This window comes from Bison bison, unplaced genomic scaffold (assembly GCF_000754665.1).
Source record: "Bison bison bison isolate TAMUID 2011002044 unplaced genomic scaffold, Bison_UMD1.0 scf7180017864500, whole genome shotgun sequence".
Taxonomy (NCBI): domain Eukaryota; kingdom Metazoa; phylum Chordata; class Mammalia; order Artiodactyla; family Bovidae; genus Bison; species Bison bison.
In genome coordinates this window covers 6024654-6040771 of record NW_011495059.1, presented here as the reverse complement: position 1 = coordinate 6040771, position 16118 = coordinate 6024654, and the positions used below count along the sequence as shown (strand labels likewise).

The following is a 16118-nucleotide window of genomic DNA, read 5'->3' as shown; positions in this document are numbered from 1 at the left end:
CCTCCTCCAGGGAATCTTCCTGACCCAGGGATTGAACCCATGTCTTGCATCTCCTGCATTGGCAGGCGGGTTCCTTAACCACTAACATCATCTGGGAAGCCTGGCCTGGGTTCAAACCCAGGCTCCACTGTGTGACTTTGGAAGGGTTACTGCCCTACACTGGGCCTGGGCCGCCGCCTCTGAGCAGTGGGGAGCTGAGGCTGGCAGAGTCCCCACCTGCCAGGATGCCTGCCGTACATGACAACTGACCACTGGGAAGGCACCTGGCCTAAATTGAGATGTGCTGTAATCATGTAAAATACATGTGGATTTCCAAGACTTAGCACAAAAAAGAATGTAAAATTTCTCATGAATAATTTTATACATGTTGAAATAATTTTTTGATATCTTGGGTTAAATAAAATAAATGATTAAAATTGATTTCACCTCTTAAATTTTTTTTTTTTTGGTTACTTTAAAAACATGGCGACAGGTAATTGAAAATTCCCTCTGTCTTCGCACGGGGCTCGCATTCTGTGTCTGTTGGACAGCGCCCTCTAGAGGATGATTACTGGGATCCGCGTTGGGGGAGAGGGGCTGTTGTGGGGCTGGAGAGGGCCTGACCTTGCCCACCCCTGGCTGCTGAGTAGCCCTGGGCCAGATTTCTGCATCAATAAGAAGAGCTGGTGGACCAAGGTCAGGGTTTTCAGTCAGTTGGGGGGCCTGTGGGCAGGGGGAGGCTGAGTGAAGGCAGATGGAGGCCAGCCCCTCCTTTCACCCTGATGGAAACCCATCGCTGCCCTTCCTTCCACCCTTGAGACCCACCGTACCATCTCCCATCCTCCTGTGGGACGGACTCACCCAGCCCTGGGAGGAGAAGTGCCATGGCTGAGTCATACAGCCCTGGTTCCAGGGCTGGCTCTGCCCTTCCTAGCTCTGTGATCCTGGGTGAGGGGCGGGGGGTGGCTCCTGGTGCGGGGAGCAAGCCCCTCTCCACACAGTAGCTCTGGATCTCCTTTCTCCACTGGCAGGAGGGAGGATGGTGGTTCCTTTCAGATTCCCATGGCTCAGGCAGGGACAGCTGGAGGGGGTTACAACAGCAGTGTCGCTCCCACTGTCTCTTGGCCAGGAAGGTCACACTGCCAGTTACCTCAGATCCAACTGGGAGCCTCACCACTCTCCTCCTTCCCCCATCTGCAAAGGTGCTGGGCAGGTAGGGGTGTGGATCAAAGCAGAATCCGGCTGTCCCCAGGGCCAGGGGCCAGTGGCTCACTCTGAGCACCTCCCAGTCCTCCTGGTGGCTCAGGTCCTCGGCGGCCCCCTTCAGTCCTGCCCGAGTTGGCGAGTCGGCATCAGCATTTATCGAGCACCTACTATGTGCCAAGCACTGTTCTAGAAACTGGGGATATATCAGTAGACAAGACAGGCACCACCCCTACCTCCTGGAAGAAAAAGCAGACCATAAACATACATAAAATAAGTGTATTAGCTGTGCTGTCCAATACAGTAGCTGTTATCTACAATTTAATGGACATGAGTTTGAGCAGACTCCAGGAGATGGTGAAGGATGGGGAAGCCTGGCGTGCTGCAGTCCATAGGGTTGCAAAGAGTCGGACACGACTTCGTGACTGGATGACAACAACCCCCTATAAGTGGCCATCTGCATTTAAGTTTTTTAAAAATATTTATTTTTGGCTGTGCTGGGTCTTTGTTGCTTCGCACAGACTTTCTCTAGTTGCAGCAAGCAGGGTCTATTATCTGATTGTGGTGCACAGGCTTCTCATTGCAGTGGCTTCTCTTCTTGCAAGAGCATGGGCTCTAGGGCATGTGGGCTTCAGTGGTTGTGGCACATGGTCTTAGGTGCCCCTCAGCACATGAGATCTTAGTTCCTTGACCAAGGATCAAACCCGTGTTCTCTGTATTGGCAGGCCGATTCTCCTGGACCACCACAGAAATCCTTACATTTTAGGTTAAATTAATTTAAATGACGTAAAACTTAAAATTCAGTTCCTTATTCACACTAGTCATATCTCAGGTGCTCAACAGACACATGTGGCTGGTGGCCACTGTATTAGCTCAGATACAGACCATTTTCCTCATCGAAGGAAGTTCTAGTGGGCAGCACTGAAAGTATGTTGGAAGGGAAGAGGGTTTCAAAGCTCTGGGTTGGGGCAAGAGATGCAGTTTTCTTTCTTTTTTTTTTTTTTTTCAATGCAAATTGTATTTTGCAATTTCTCTTCTTTTTTTTAAATTTTTAATTAATTGTTTTGACTGCACAGCTTGTGGAATATTATTTCCCTGAACAGGGATCAAATCCAGGCCCTGGCACTGGAAGCACTGAGTCCTAACCACTGGACCAGGAAATTCCCAGGGATGCAGCTTTAAGTGAAGTGGTCAGGGTAGACCTCGCTGCACGTGCATGCTATGCTAAGTCACTTCAGTCGTGTCTGACTCCATGCAACCCTATGGACTGTAGCCCTCCAGGCTCCACTGTCCATGGGATTCTCCAGGCAAGAATACTCGTGTGGGTTACCATTTCCTTCTCCAGGGGATCTTCCTGACCCAGGGATTGAACCCTCATCTCTTACGTCTTCTGCATTGGCAGGCAGGTTCTTTACCACTAGCACCACCTGGGAAGGCCTCAGGCCTCACTGAAGAGGTGACATTTCAGCAGAGCCCTGATGCAGGGGAAGGAAGGAGCCCAGTGATAATCTGGGTGAAGAGAGTGCTAAGCAGTGGGAACAGCAAGTGCAAAGGTCCTGAGGTAGGATCTCAGCTAAACATCCAAGGAACAGCAGGGAGGCCACTGTGTCAGGAATGGAACGAGCAAGGGGAAAAACAGAAGCTTTTCCTCCACAGGGGACTGGCTTGTCAGCCACTGTAAAGGCTTTGGTTTTTCGTCTTAGGGAGAGGGTGTTATGGGAGATTTGAGAGAGAGAGGGACTGATTGGTATTTTGCCAAATTTCCTCTGGCTGCTGTGTTGAAAATAAATGAATGAGGAGGGTGGGTGGTGGCAGGGAGGCCAGTGGCTCCCCCGCTGTCATGGGCGAGAGGTTGTGATGGCGGCCCAGCCTGGGGCAGTACAAGCGGGGAGAAGGGGCTTGATTCAGGAGATGTTCTGGAGACAGAACCCATGGAAATCCCCAGAGACCGAATGGGGGCATAAGGGAAAGAACAAAGGAGGCAAGGGAGACCCTACAGTTTTTGGGGGGCCGGGGCACTTGGAGGTCAAAGGTGGGTGGGCAAGTACCTTCCTCCAGGAGCCCATTGTGTTTCCTGCCCATTGGAAACAAGGACAGTCCCAGCTCTCAGTTGCTGACACACCACCCTTGACACGTGTTCAGTAACTCAAACAACATCTCCGTTCTTATTAAACTGGCTTTGTTACGCAACGGCAGTCAGTCCCTCGCAAACCTCAGAGAACATGGGCAGCCTGAACCCATGACCTTGGAGGTCAAGGATGTCACAGACATTCTCTTAGCCTGCAGGCTCATTGCTGGAGTCAAGTTCCATTTGGAAACCCTGTGTGTACAGCAGAAACAGCAGGATTTTATCAATCCTGACCCTCCCAAAGTGCTTGGGATCATGGGAGCGGGGTGGCAACAGGTGACCCCAGAGCAGGACCCCTGCTTCCAGTCAGGCTCTGTCTTCCTCCAGCTTCGAGGCGAGCAGTGCCAGGAGGGACCACGGGGGCTGCAAGGTGGGCTTGCCTGCCTGCTGGGTGGGGGCGCCTGGCAGCAGCAAAACAGACCTGGGGTGGCGGGGACTGACGGAGGCAACATTCCCTGGGTGACCTGCCGCTGCCAGGCATCTTTCCAGGGAGAGATAATCCGTCCTGAGAAGAGGAAAGAATTCTAATTACGTCTCAGGACAGTATTTGTTTGGAAAGACAAGAGACAGAACATATGGTGGGAGCTGCACCGAGCGGGGACTGGTTTTCCCATTTATCTGCTAGCGTGGTGGGGGTGGCCGAAGGGTGGGGCTCGTGCTGGGCCTGGGGAACCGCTGCTCCGTCTTTGGTGGGGAGCTGGACCTGGCTTGGGGTGGGGGGCGCGGGTGACGGGAGGCACCTGGGTCTCCCACCGTCCCCTGGGGGCCTTGAGAGGATGGAGACTGTACCACCTGTTTGGGGCATCTCACAGGTGCCAGGAAATGTGTAGTGAGGGAGCTCTGGTCCCTGCTGTCCTGCAGCTGCGACAGGCAGTGCCCGCAGCCAGCGGGTGTGTGTGACCATGACCAGGGTGTTGAGGGGAACCGACCCAGTGGGTCAGGGAAGGTCTTTCTGAGGGGGCCAGGTTTCAGCTGAGCTTTGAGTGACCTGCCTGGCCAAAGAGGCACCAAGGGAAGCACACTTCAGGCACTGGGAACAGCGGAGACCAAAGTGAGGCCTGTTCACAGGACAGAATGGAGACCAAGGGGAGGTGGGAGTGGCCTGCCCTCCAACTTGGGCAGAGGGGACCCCGGCAAGTTTCCTTGATTGAGGCGGAGGCTCAGGTCTGGTCTGGTTTCTCAAAGACAGTGCTGAATGCTGTGCCCTGGGATTGAGAAGACCCCCCCCCAGGGCGGGGCAGGCAGAGAAATTGGGAAGAATTGATGAAAGCAGCAGCTTCCTTCCTGGCCTCCTGGCCTTCTTGCTCACACCTTCCAACCAAGCCCTCCTCGGATCCGTCACTACCCTCTCCAGACAATCTGGTGCCCGCGGTCTCGGGGGTCGAGGGCTGGCCCCTGTGGGACATTCGGGGCCCCCCGACCTCCTCCTTCATCCCCAAGTCTTGCCACCTGCCGCCACTGCCCAGCCTCCCAGAGCTGGTCCAAGCGCCCCACCAGCAGCCAGACCACCCCGCCCCACCCCCGCCCCTCCCCTCCGCCCGCCCCCGCCGCCAGCCCTGAGGTTTCCTGAGCCCTTGGCTACCCTTCCCCCGGTGTCTCCGCACAGCCCTGTTCACAGAGACGCCCCACGACATGACGGCGCGGACGGGCGAGGACGTGGAGATGGCCTGCTCCTTCCGCGGCAGCGGCTCCCCCTCCTACTCGCTGGAGATCCAGTGGTGGTACGTGCGGAGCCACAGGGACTGGACGGACAAGCAGGCGTGGGCCTCGAACCAGGTACCGCCCGGGAGAGCCTTATCCGAGTGGGGCTGGGAGGATCCCGGCCCCCCCACTCCCCGGGAGGGGGTATGTCTCTGCCCCTCATCGTCTCTGAGGGGCACGGGCTCCAGCTGTGCTCGTCCTCTGCAGCCCCCAGCAGTCTCCCTCCCTTCCTGGAATGGAAGCTTGGTGGGGGGGTCGGAGTAGGGAGCGGAGCGAGGCTATGTACTTGGGATGCGCGCAGCTGGTAGGGCCCTGCAGGGAGCAGAGTCCCGCCCTTCAGGTACAGGTGGGGAAACTGAGGCCAGAGGGACTGAAGCTGGCTCCAGGTTACTGGGCAAGGCGCATCTCCTGACTCACCTTCTCCAAGCCCTGGGGGCACTTGCTTTGTAGTGAAAGTGAAAGTCGCTCAGTCCTGTCTGACTCTTTGTGACCCCATGGACTATGGGGTCCATGGAATTCTCCAGGCCAAGGCCTGGCGTGCTGCGATTCATGGGGTCGCAAAGAGTCGGACATGACTGAGCGACTGATCTGATCTGAACCCTTCCCTTCTTCAGGGGATCTTTCCAACCCAGGGATCAAACCCAGGTCCCCCGCGTTGCAGGCAGATTCTTGCAAGCCCTCTAAACACAGGGTAGTCTTTGCCCAGTTCGGTCCCACACACACACACACACACACACGTGCATGCATGCCCTTCCACATACCTGCAGACACACGAGGCAGCCCAGTCACGGCACACGTGCACACTCACACACACACACACACCGTGGAGGCATATGCTACTGGTGTCCCCGCCCACCTGCCTGGCCAGCGCTATCACCACCACCAGCCCCACTGCCAGTCCCTGCAACACTGCCTGTGGGTTTTCTCTGGACCACAGAGCCTGCCGGCATGGAAGGCAGGCTGGGAAAGGGCTCCATCAACGGCTGACAGCAGTTGGAGGGTAAATACCCCAGCTCCCTCGCCCTTCAGTCGGGATAACTGAAGAGCATCCCCAGGTGCTCAGAGGGAGAAAGTTCAGTTGCCCACGGTGGTAACTGGCTTGAGGACATACCCAACCTTAACTTCCTTCGCTCTTTGGTATCACTCACTCACTCACCTCCTGGTGTTTCCTGGCATCACCTCCCAAATAAATCATTTGCACTCAAGGTCTGCTTCTGGGGGAGCAAACTAAGACACTCTCATTCTTACGCTTGTGTGTATATAGGTATTATGCAAACACATATGTGTCTGCTCACCTGTTCACATATGAACACATACATGACACACTCTTATATGCACACACAGGCATGCTCACACATTCTTGCATGTTTCATGAAATGGCTTCTAACATATTCACAAATACATATTAAAATCATCTGGCTCCCGGAGGTGTCCACTCCCCAGCACACTGGCTTAGAGGACTCGAGTGGTCAGAGAAAGCTCTCAGGCACAGAGTTGCGGGCTTTGCAACTGTTGGAAGCCTCTGAGGTTAGTTTGCAGGGGATAGTATGTGGGCAGGGCTCTGGCAGCATCTGTGCAAACAAACCTGAAAACAGGACGCATCCACAGATGGAGAGAGATGCAAGTGTGCAGACAGACAGTCCTACAGACACGCCAAACCCGAATTACATTCTTGCCTGTTCACACCTACCCTCCCTGTGTATCTCCAAGTACCCTCCATATCAGAATGCATAGCGCATGTGCAGTCAGTTTTACAGATACCTCCTTTATCTTCCTTTGCTCTAACTCACCTCTATCCCTGAGTGGACGCAGAGCTGAAGGACTACCCCCCCCCAGCCCCGCCTCCAGACCCGCGGTCCTTGGAGCATCACCTGCTGTCTCGAGAATCTTAGCTGTGGCCCATATCCCCATCCCGTGATGCTAACGCCTTGTCTCTGCTTTTTCTACCCTCCCGCTCCCAACAGCTAAAAGCATCTCAGCAGGAAGACGCAGGGAAGGACGCCACCAAAATAAGTGTGAGTTTTGATAATGACTTCTTACAAGGGCTCTAATGGAGGACACAGCTGTAATTTAAAAAAAAAAATTGGTCTAGTTCAGCAGGGAGCTTTGGCAAGAAGATGGAGGAGAAGGAAAAAAGAAAAAAAGAAGGGGAAAAAATTGGCCCAGCTGTTTTTTAAAAGCCAGAGATTTTTCAAGTTCATTGAATGACAGGCACAAACAAATGATGGGGGAGAGAAGATGCATTCTCTCCTGTCGGGGCCAAGGCTCTGCATGCCTGATGCTTCGTGCCTGTCTCAGCAGCATTTTTTATTTGGGAAGCCAACGAGGAACTAATGAGACTGAGTCGGCTTTTTTCGGCCCATCACAAATGACGGCTGCGGCATCTCACGGTCACTTGGGTCATCTGGCTCCGGACGTGAGGCGGGACAGAGGAACTACAGCCGAAGGGTTTCAGGGCTGGCCGGGCCTTCTAATGCATTGACTCATTTTTATCATTGCTCCATCTCTCGAGGAAAGGGCAAGCTTTTGCCCATTTTACAGATGGGGCAGCTGAGGCTTAGAGGGGTCAAAGCCTTGCTGGAGGTCATGACTTGGCTGAGCCACATTGAGCTTTTGTCTCCAGGCTACACTGGAGCCCCATGAGGTAGGGCACCCAGGGGACTCAGGGAGTGCCAGTTTTTGTAGAGAAGGGCGCCCCAAGCAGAGTCTGGAAGAGGCTGAGGAGAGGGGAGTGACCTGGTGACACGTGTGGCCATGGGACCAGGTTGGGTTTGTGCATGGGGCATGCAATCAGCCTGTCAGGAGGCTGGGAGTCAACTGGACACATGCCCAGAAGATGCAGGTGCCCACAGGGGTATGGATGCATGTTGGTGGGAGTGACCTCCAGATTCACTCTTTTCTGCTGCTCCTTCCCAAGCCCATCAAGGACTTGTTGGGGAGCTCAGGGCCCCAAGGCCACTTAGACACAGAGGATCACCTACAGCAGAATTCACAGTGTAAAGAGTGGGCACCAGGAGGTGTGAGGTGTCATGCCAGGCCCTGGAGGTGGCAGAACAGAGGCCAGGAGGCTGGGAGGGAGGCTCCCACGGAGGCTCAGACAGGAGATGGGCAGATGACAGAAGAAAGGCCTTCAAAGCATCATTTGTGCTATCTACCCTCAGGCCCTTTCTGAGCTGGGAAAATGTAAATCATTTCTGGCTCAGGGCGGCTGCTGGCCCACCGACCCTGGCCCCTTACCCTCATCCTCTGCCAATGGCACGCCCATGTGTAACATCTTGTTTCTTGTCCAAACACCCATCAGTTAAGCCTGGCCACGTGGAGACCTCTGTGTACATTAATATACCCTGTTCATGGCAACTCTCTCACTGATGATTTTGCTTGGGGTTTAAGAAGCATCTAACACAAAGGAGAAAATAATCTAATTGACTTAGAGGATTAGAATTCAAGGCTGCTGGGCCCCACGTGAGGGGCATGCAAAGATGCTAATTAGTTAAATAAAATAAATGTACTCAGCATGATCATGCAATGCCCACCCCCACCCCAATCCCTGGCAATTCCTGCACCAGCTGGGGCTCTGGTTAGGAGATTCCCAGACAAACACAGACCCATTTCCATGTGCAGAGAGCATCTTTCCTGTGATAGTTCTTAAGTACATGGACGCACAGTTAGCGGACATCTGTGAGCAGCAGCACACCCTAGGTTCCTGCAGCCCGAGAGAAGGCTCAGATTTCTCCATGGCCTTCAAGATTCTGTGCAGCTCACTCTGCTCACCCTCTGGGCCATCTCATCTGTTGGACCTGGTTCCCCTGTCCCTCCCAACCCTGGCTGCCTCCCAGCCTCGCATTCCTTCCTACCTTCTGACATTTACACAGGCCAGTCCCTTGGCCTAGAAAACAGTTCCTTTCTCTTCCTTCAGAACTCAGCTCATCAAGCCTCCCTGGACCCTGGGACTCAGCCGGCGCCCCTTCCTTCTCCTTGCTGGCTACATTTTTGTCTGTCTTTTTTTGTCTGTCTTTTGCCTGAAGACATTTCAGGCCTGTCTTCCCTGAAGACAGTGTGGCTGGGACTGCGCCTGCCTGATTTCTGGAGCCTGGCACCGTGCCTGGCAGGTAGTCAGCGCCCAATAAATATTTACCAAGTGACTGCCACACACACACAAACACACACCCAGGCCAATGGCAGCACAAAGCCAGACACAGATTTTGATACATGGACATGCCAACACCATACTCATCGTGCCTGTGCGTGTATGTGTACAGGGGTCATGTGGGAAGGTGGGGCCTGGGAACGAAGGCCTTGTGCCTGCAGGAGCCAGATGAGCCATGCAGGAGTGCTGGCCCCAGAGTCCCATGTCACCTAAAACTCCGAAATTCCAGGAAGTATCTCCCAATTTTTAAAAAAATTTATTTTATTTTTGGCTGTGCTAGGTCTTCGTTGCTGCATGCGGGCTTTCTTTAGTTGCGGTGAGCGGGGCTACTCCCTACTTGCTTCTCATTGTGGTGGCTTCTCTTGGTGCAGAGAATGCGCTCTGCTCAGCAGTTGTGGCACACAGACTTACTTGCTCTGAGACATATGGGATCTTCCCGGATCAGGGACTGAACCCGAGTCCCCTGCATTGCAAGGTGGATTCTTAACCACTGAACCACCAGGGAAGTCCCTGATTTTTTAACTCTTGGGACCTAATTTGATTTTTGAAAAACTGTGGAAGACAAACAGCTCAGTCTTCTGGCTGGGCAGCGTCAGCACCTTGGGGGCCCCAGGTTCAGAGTAGGAAGTAAAATGAGTCTCCGGGGGTTTGGTGGAGGCAGGGCTCCATCGTGGGTGCGGTAACCCCTTGGGTTCACCGTGGTGGCCCTGGGGAGGTTGAGATGCGGCAGCGCTGAGTGCAGGGGTAGGGCAGGGAGGACACGTGGGGCCAGCGCCAAATGTCCCAGGGCCACTCGAGTCCTCGTCCAGCTTTGCCCCTCCCTGGGCCTCTCTTCCCCCGCTCACTGCTGTCTAACAAATATATGAACAGCGCTATGGAAACTGTAAAGTCCTCTGGATTCGGCCGTGTAAATGACAGTGGTTACTAGAGTGGAAACTTAATATGAATTTTCAAATCACATGATTCCTATTCCCAGAATTGGGGGTGGAGGGGTGTGGAGCAGGGAAAGGAGGCCCAGCTTTGCAGAAAACGGGAGAGGGAATGAAAAGAGCTCAGAATCTCATAAGGAGATCGTTTAAATTACAGGCACCTGTAATAATAGCATTGATAACAATAATAACAAGGCAGCTAACATTTATTGAGTGCTTGCCATATGTCAGGAACCATGATGAGTACTTTACAATGTGATTTATCTCATTTAACTTGAGGCCTGGGGAAGGATCCCCTGGCCTTAAAAATTATCTCGCTTGGGAGCTTGTATATGCTGAGGATTCCCTCATCAGGACCTCATTCCTGGGGCTCAGATAAATTCTGCCTGTGTCCATTTTCAAGTTCTGGAAGTCTTTCTTTTGAGTTCACTGAAGTGCTGTGTTTTGGAATTAATTTCCCCTTAACTAACAATTTTGTAAGTAGAGATGGCCCCCAACTGCTGAATTTGAAAATAAGGTGAAATTCTCCACATGCATCCTCTTTCCCAGGAGGCTCACCTGCCTTTGTTACTGTTAGTCCCTTCTTTGGTCTAACTGCAGTTGTTTGTGCTATAGATTCATGTAACCTGTTTCAGTCCAAAACAGCCATGGGCAGCCTGGGTCCCAGTATACATGTGGCCTTGTGCTCCTGCCCTGCTAGCCTAAGCCCTGCCTCCTCTCCAGCCAAGCCCTACAAGCCAAGCGGCAGCCAAAGAGGCCTCAGAAAGCATGCTGCAGCCCCCACAGCATGTAGGATCTTCCCGGACCAGAGATCGAACCAGTGTCCCCTGTAATGCAAAGGGAAGCCCCTGATTTTTAACTGTTGGGACCTAATTGGATTTTTGAAAAACTGTGGAAAGCAAACAGCACCTCCCAACCCCGGGCCCCCAAATCTGCATAAATGGTTAAAAGGAGGCAGCAGTATTTGTCAGATCAAGCCCCTGCCTGCCTTGCCTGCCCACCCCATACATGTGATACATGCATGAATACTGCATGGTTTCTGATGCCGGGAGTGGGGGCTGGGGACGAGAGCAGCACACGAGCTCTGCATTCTTCATGAAGGATTAACAGGCCAAGCAGTGGGTCATGGTGTACTATGACTTTATTTTCTGTACAAGACATTTCTATATTTCCTTGAAAATTCCTGCAGTGATCCACAGTATACAAAGGGCATGGAATTCTGCAGTCTGAAAGGGAAGCAAGATTCATGTGGAGTCGAAATCACTCCATGCATCTTGGGAATCCCTTGAAATAGGCACAGAGCAGCTGGCCTTTGGCTGAGGCCCCAAAGATTACTCTGTGAAGGCCATGGTCACACACACCCAGTCCCCACTCTCAGGGTACTCCCAGCCAGTGTGGCAAATGGATGATAACTCAACCATCACACATGATAAAAAGTAAAATTACAGCTGTGACTATCAAAATAAGAAGGAGTGCAGCCAGTCACAGAGGACCTGACCTAGTCTGAGGGGTCTGGAGGGCTTCCTGGAGGAGGTGTTCTTTGAAGTGAGCACTGGAGTGTAGGGGGGTTGACTTGGAGTAGAGGGAACTTCTCTGAGTGCGTGTGTGTGTGTGTGTGTGTGTGTGTGTGTGCTGGAGGAACTGCTGGAGGTTGGTGGGTGAGGGAAAGGAGAGGATTCCCCCAGCAGCCACTATGGGGAGCCACCACAGGAAGGGTTCTAAGTTGGAGCCATTTTGGAAAGATATGTCTGACTGTCTTAGGGGGATGGATTGGAAGGAGCCAAAGAAGGCAATGGCAGCCCACTCCAGTATTCTTGCCTGGAAAATCCCATGGATGGAGGAGCCTGGTAGGCTTCAGTCCATGGGGTCGCTGAGTCGGACATGACTGAGCTACTTCACTTTCACTTTTCACTTTCATGCACTGGAGAAGGAAATGGCAACCCACTTCAGTGTTCTTGCCTGGAGAATCCCAGGGACGGGGCAGCCTGGTGGGCTGCCATCTATGGGGTTGCACAGAGTCGGACACAAGTGACATGACTTAGCAGCAAAGCACTTTGGAGAGGCCCTGGGGGAGGCTGGGATATTGCCCTGGCCAGTGTGTGGGGATCTGGGTTCCGGAGAGAAAGGAAGGACCAGTGTTGTTTAGCAGGAAGATCAGTGGGATTCAGAGACAGATTGTGCCCGTGTGAAGGGAGATATGGGGGTCATGACTTGGGAGGGTCTGGCTGCAATGGGTGAGGCCTTCTGGGGCCCAGATTTGGGGAGACTCTGAGTTGGTGTCTGGCCTTGCCAAAGTGAAAGTGAAAGTTGCTCCGTCGTGTCTGACTCTTTGAGACCCCATGGACTATACAGTCCATGGAATTCTCCAGGCCAGAATACTGGAATGAGTAGTCATTCCCTTCTCCAGGGGATCTTTCCAACCCAGGGATCGAACCCAGGTCTCCTGCATTGCAGGCGGATTCTTTACCAGCTGGGCACTGGTGAATTGGCTGGGTGTTCCTGATGAAAGCTCAGGAGTGGCAGAGCTCAGAGCCCGGCCTGGGGAAAGGACCTCCTGACCCTCTGCTCCCCACCCGGCACCTTCTCAGGGTTACCACATCACTCTTAGGCTGAGGACACATGGAGGAAAGGTCTGGCACCATGGATTAATTTGCCATCATCCACTTTTCCTGGTACAGCTCGGGAGAAGGATCCCAGCCCACCCACCTGATGGTCTGTGGGCTCCTGCCGTGTCCAGCGAGGCCTGGGCCGTGGGCAGGCAAGAAGGAGGCTGAGCTTGGTCATGGCGTGGACTGGCCACCTTGTCTCTTTCAGCATAATTAGGTGCTTAATTGCACTGCTAAGGCCTGTCGATGCCCGTGGCCGAGGCCGAGGCGATTATGATTTACAGCCAGGCCTCCATGTGGGGGTCTCTCTGCCTCACAGCCCCATGCTGGGGGGCTGGGCTGCAGGATTTTTCTGCCCAGTCTGTGAATGTTGAAATCCAACAGGCTGCTCCACCATCCCCATGAAGCCTGGGTAAGATGATGGCTCTCTCACGTAAGAGATGCTTCTGAGGAAGGGGCCAGGCTGCCTGAAGACATGGAAGGCTGGAGGCCTAGGGAAAGACAAGGGAGGGCGGGTGGAAAGACAGACTTGTTTACTGGTCCTGGGAGAATCCCCAGGGATATGATTAGGACCTGGTTCTTGTCACCAGCTGGGTGGCCTTGGGCAAGTCACCTTACCTCTCTGAGCCCTGTTTCCTGACCCTTACAATGGGTATCCCAATGTGCCTATATCTTGGTATCCCAGTAGTGCCTACATCTTGGGGTTATTTATTATGGGATTTAAATAAAGTGTAGACTCTAGCACATCATCTCCCAGGGATCAAGCGCTCCATAAATATTAGCTACCAGCTCTGCTGTTAACTGTTGTTACTGTTTGTATTATTTGCTTTCTCTGGGTGGTGCTTACAGATGCAGATCCCCAGGACTGATGTGTGTCCTCTCCTGTCGTTCTGGTGTAAGCCGGCTCCCCTGGGTGCTTGGTTACGGATGTGAGGTCTGGGTTCTCCCTTAGATCTGGAGCCTAGGTGGGAGTTGCAGGGGTCTGGCTGGCTCGCAGCTGTATCCCCCAGCGCCTGGCTCGGAGTGGGTCTCGCTCATGGTCTTGTCGAATGAAAGGATGAATCCAGCCCAAGAAAACTGAGGCCAGGGTGCTCGGGACAGGTCAGTGTCAGATCCAGCCTCCCAGCACTGTTTGCTGTTCTCCTTGTCTCCCTTCTCCTCCCTGGGTCGGGGAGGTCACACACAGGGGTGACGGGGTAGGAGGGAGCCAGTGACCAGGGCTTCCGGTCCAGGGAAGGGAAAGTGCGGGCAGAGGGATGGGCCATGCATGGTGCTCCCTCCCCAGCGCTCCTCCCAGCGCTTCACATTATTACTCCATTAGCGCCTTGTAGGGTTGACAAATGAAGGATAATTAATATCCGTGAGGGAAACAGATGTTGAGGTAATTCACTCCCCGCTGCGCATTTGCAACGGCATCTCCTAACTCGCCTGAGAGCATGGCAGGGCCCCAGGACCTCTCTGTGCCCTTGGTCAGAGGTGATGGAACCAGCAGGGCTGATGGCCTCCAGCTGGGCCCTGCCCCAGTACCTTGGAGGAGGGGGTGTCCCACACCCAGGGGGCCAACTGGAAGAGTCTCTCACTGCTTGCTCTACAGGGAAGGTGGGCAGTTCTGCCTCTGTCCCACCTCCTGCCTCCTGCTGTGCCATAAACCCATGTACTCTTGCTTTGTGGGGGATGATGACCAGCCAGGAAGGTCAGAATAAGAGAGGGTGAGCCAGGCTCCTAGCAGCTGCCCACTGCTGTCTTCCCTTCCGGAGCCTGGGACGTGCCCTGTGGCCTTGCTACCTCTGGGTGACCCTCTGCGGGCCCATCACACCTTTGAAGGGTTAGAGTGTGCAAAGGCAACCTGGGTTCACTGACTTGATGCCCATGGGAAAGCCACATCTTTCAGAGGCTTAGCTTCACCATCTGTAAAGTGGGTATGATCATATATATGTGACCCAAAATTAACAAGCATGATATCTGGGTACCACTTCATTTGGAGAAAGGAGGGACTAGAGTAAGTCCATTTAAACACTTATACATTTTCTTTTTTCATTATTATTATTTACAGGGTACCAGGCTCTGGAGTGGTCACTGAGATGGAAAAGATAGATATCATTCCAGCCCTTGTGGAGTTTATAGTTTAGTCAGAAAAACAAAAATCAAGTAAACAGACAAATATTTGGTTCTCCAGTTGTGATGAGTGTTAGGAAAGAAATAGACAGGAGGATGTGATGGAGGGCTTCTTGGAGGAGGTGATGTGTGAGAATGAATGGGAGTCAAGGAGGTGATGGGAGACAGCATCCTGGCAGAGAGACCAGCAAAGGCTGTGAGGTCAGAAAGAGCCTGGAATCCAGGAGGAAGGAACCAGAGAAGCCAGAGCCAATTAATAGGATGATTAGAAGTCACGTGTGTGAGGGCCCAGCTGCATGGTGAACACATCACCTCAGATACCGTCCTCTTTCTCACCCTGGCCTCCTCACTGCAAGGGTGATCAGCAAGGGTGTCCTCCTACAGAATATGGGTTGTGGCAAGAACAGGCAGACTGGGTATCTGTCCTCATCACCACCCCCCCAGGAGAGAAGGACCAGTTGGGCTCCGGACTGAGGCCACCAGTCTGAAGCTCACTCAGCTCCATCCTGGCCCTGGCAAGCCTGCAGTGCCAGCTGGTAATGACATCACTGAGCAGGGGGGCGCAGCTGGCTATTAGGGACTGTTTTCCCCTGTTCTGTCTAGATTGAGTGGGGGCTGTAGGAGGGGCTTCTTTTGGCTCTAAGGAAGAAGGGGACAAGAACGATGGAAGCCCCCTTTTACAACACCCCCAATTTATAGGCCAAACTTCGCTTTTATTTCAGCTTTTTATTTTGAATTGCAGACTCAGAGAAAGTTACAAAGAGATCACAGAGTCCCCTGTCCTCATCTAGCTTCCCCAGTGATGTATCTCATATGACTGTCCAACTGCCTTTTCCCTCTTCATTGAAAAAATTCACAGCAGCTTTATAGTTGTGGCAGATTTATTAAGAAGAGCTCTAGTCTGAAAGCTACCCACATGTCCATCAACAGATGGCTGGATAAACAGATTGCGGTATATCCATGTGATGAAATACTACACTGCAATAAAAAGGAACAAATTGAGCCAGGCAACATGAAGGAATCTCACTGATAGTATGTTGTGTGAAAGAAGACACATACAAATGAGTTCAAGAACAGGGGAAACTAGTCTAGGGTGATAAAAATCAGAGTACTAGGTAACCTAAGGGGGTGAGAATTGACAAGGAGGGGCCACTAGGCTGCACTCCAGAAGGCTGTAAACGTCCCATGCCTTGCTCTGGATGGTGGTCACACCCAGCATACACGTGAAATTTCATTAAGCTGTGTGTGCCTTATTGTATATAAACTATATTTCAATTTTAAGTAAAAATTTAAAAACCCCATCCAATAAG

General features: G+C 52.9%; 1 protein-coding gene across 1 annotated transcript in view; it reads left to right on the top strand.

Moving 5' to 3' along the window:
• VSTM2L (V-set and transmembrane domain containing 2 like) overlaps positions 1 to 16118 on the top strand; it is a 38996-nt gene that overhangs the window by 20789 nt on the left and 2089 nt on the right. The window contains exons 2-3 of the mRNA XM_010829175.1: positions 4917 to 5086; positions 6976 to 7026. Coding sequence (XP_010827477.1) covers positions 4917 to 5086; positions 6976 to 7026 — 221 coding nt within the window. The remainder of the gene's footprint in view (positions 1 to 4916; positions 5087 to 6975; positions 7027 to 16118) is intronic.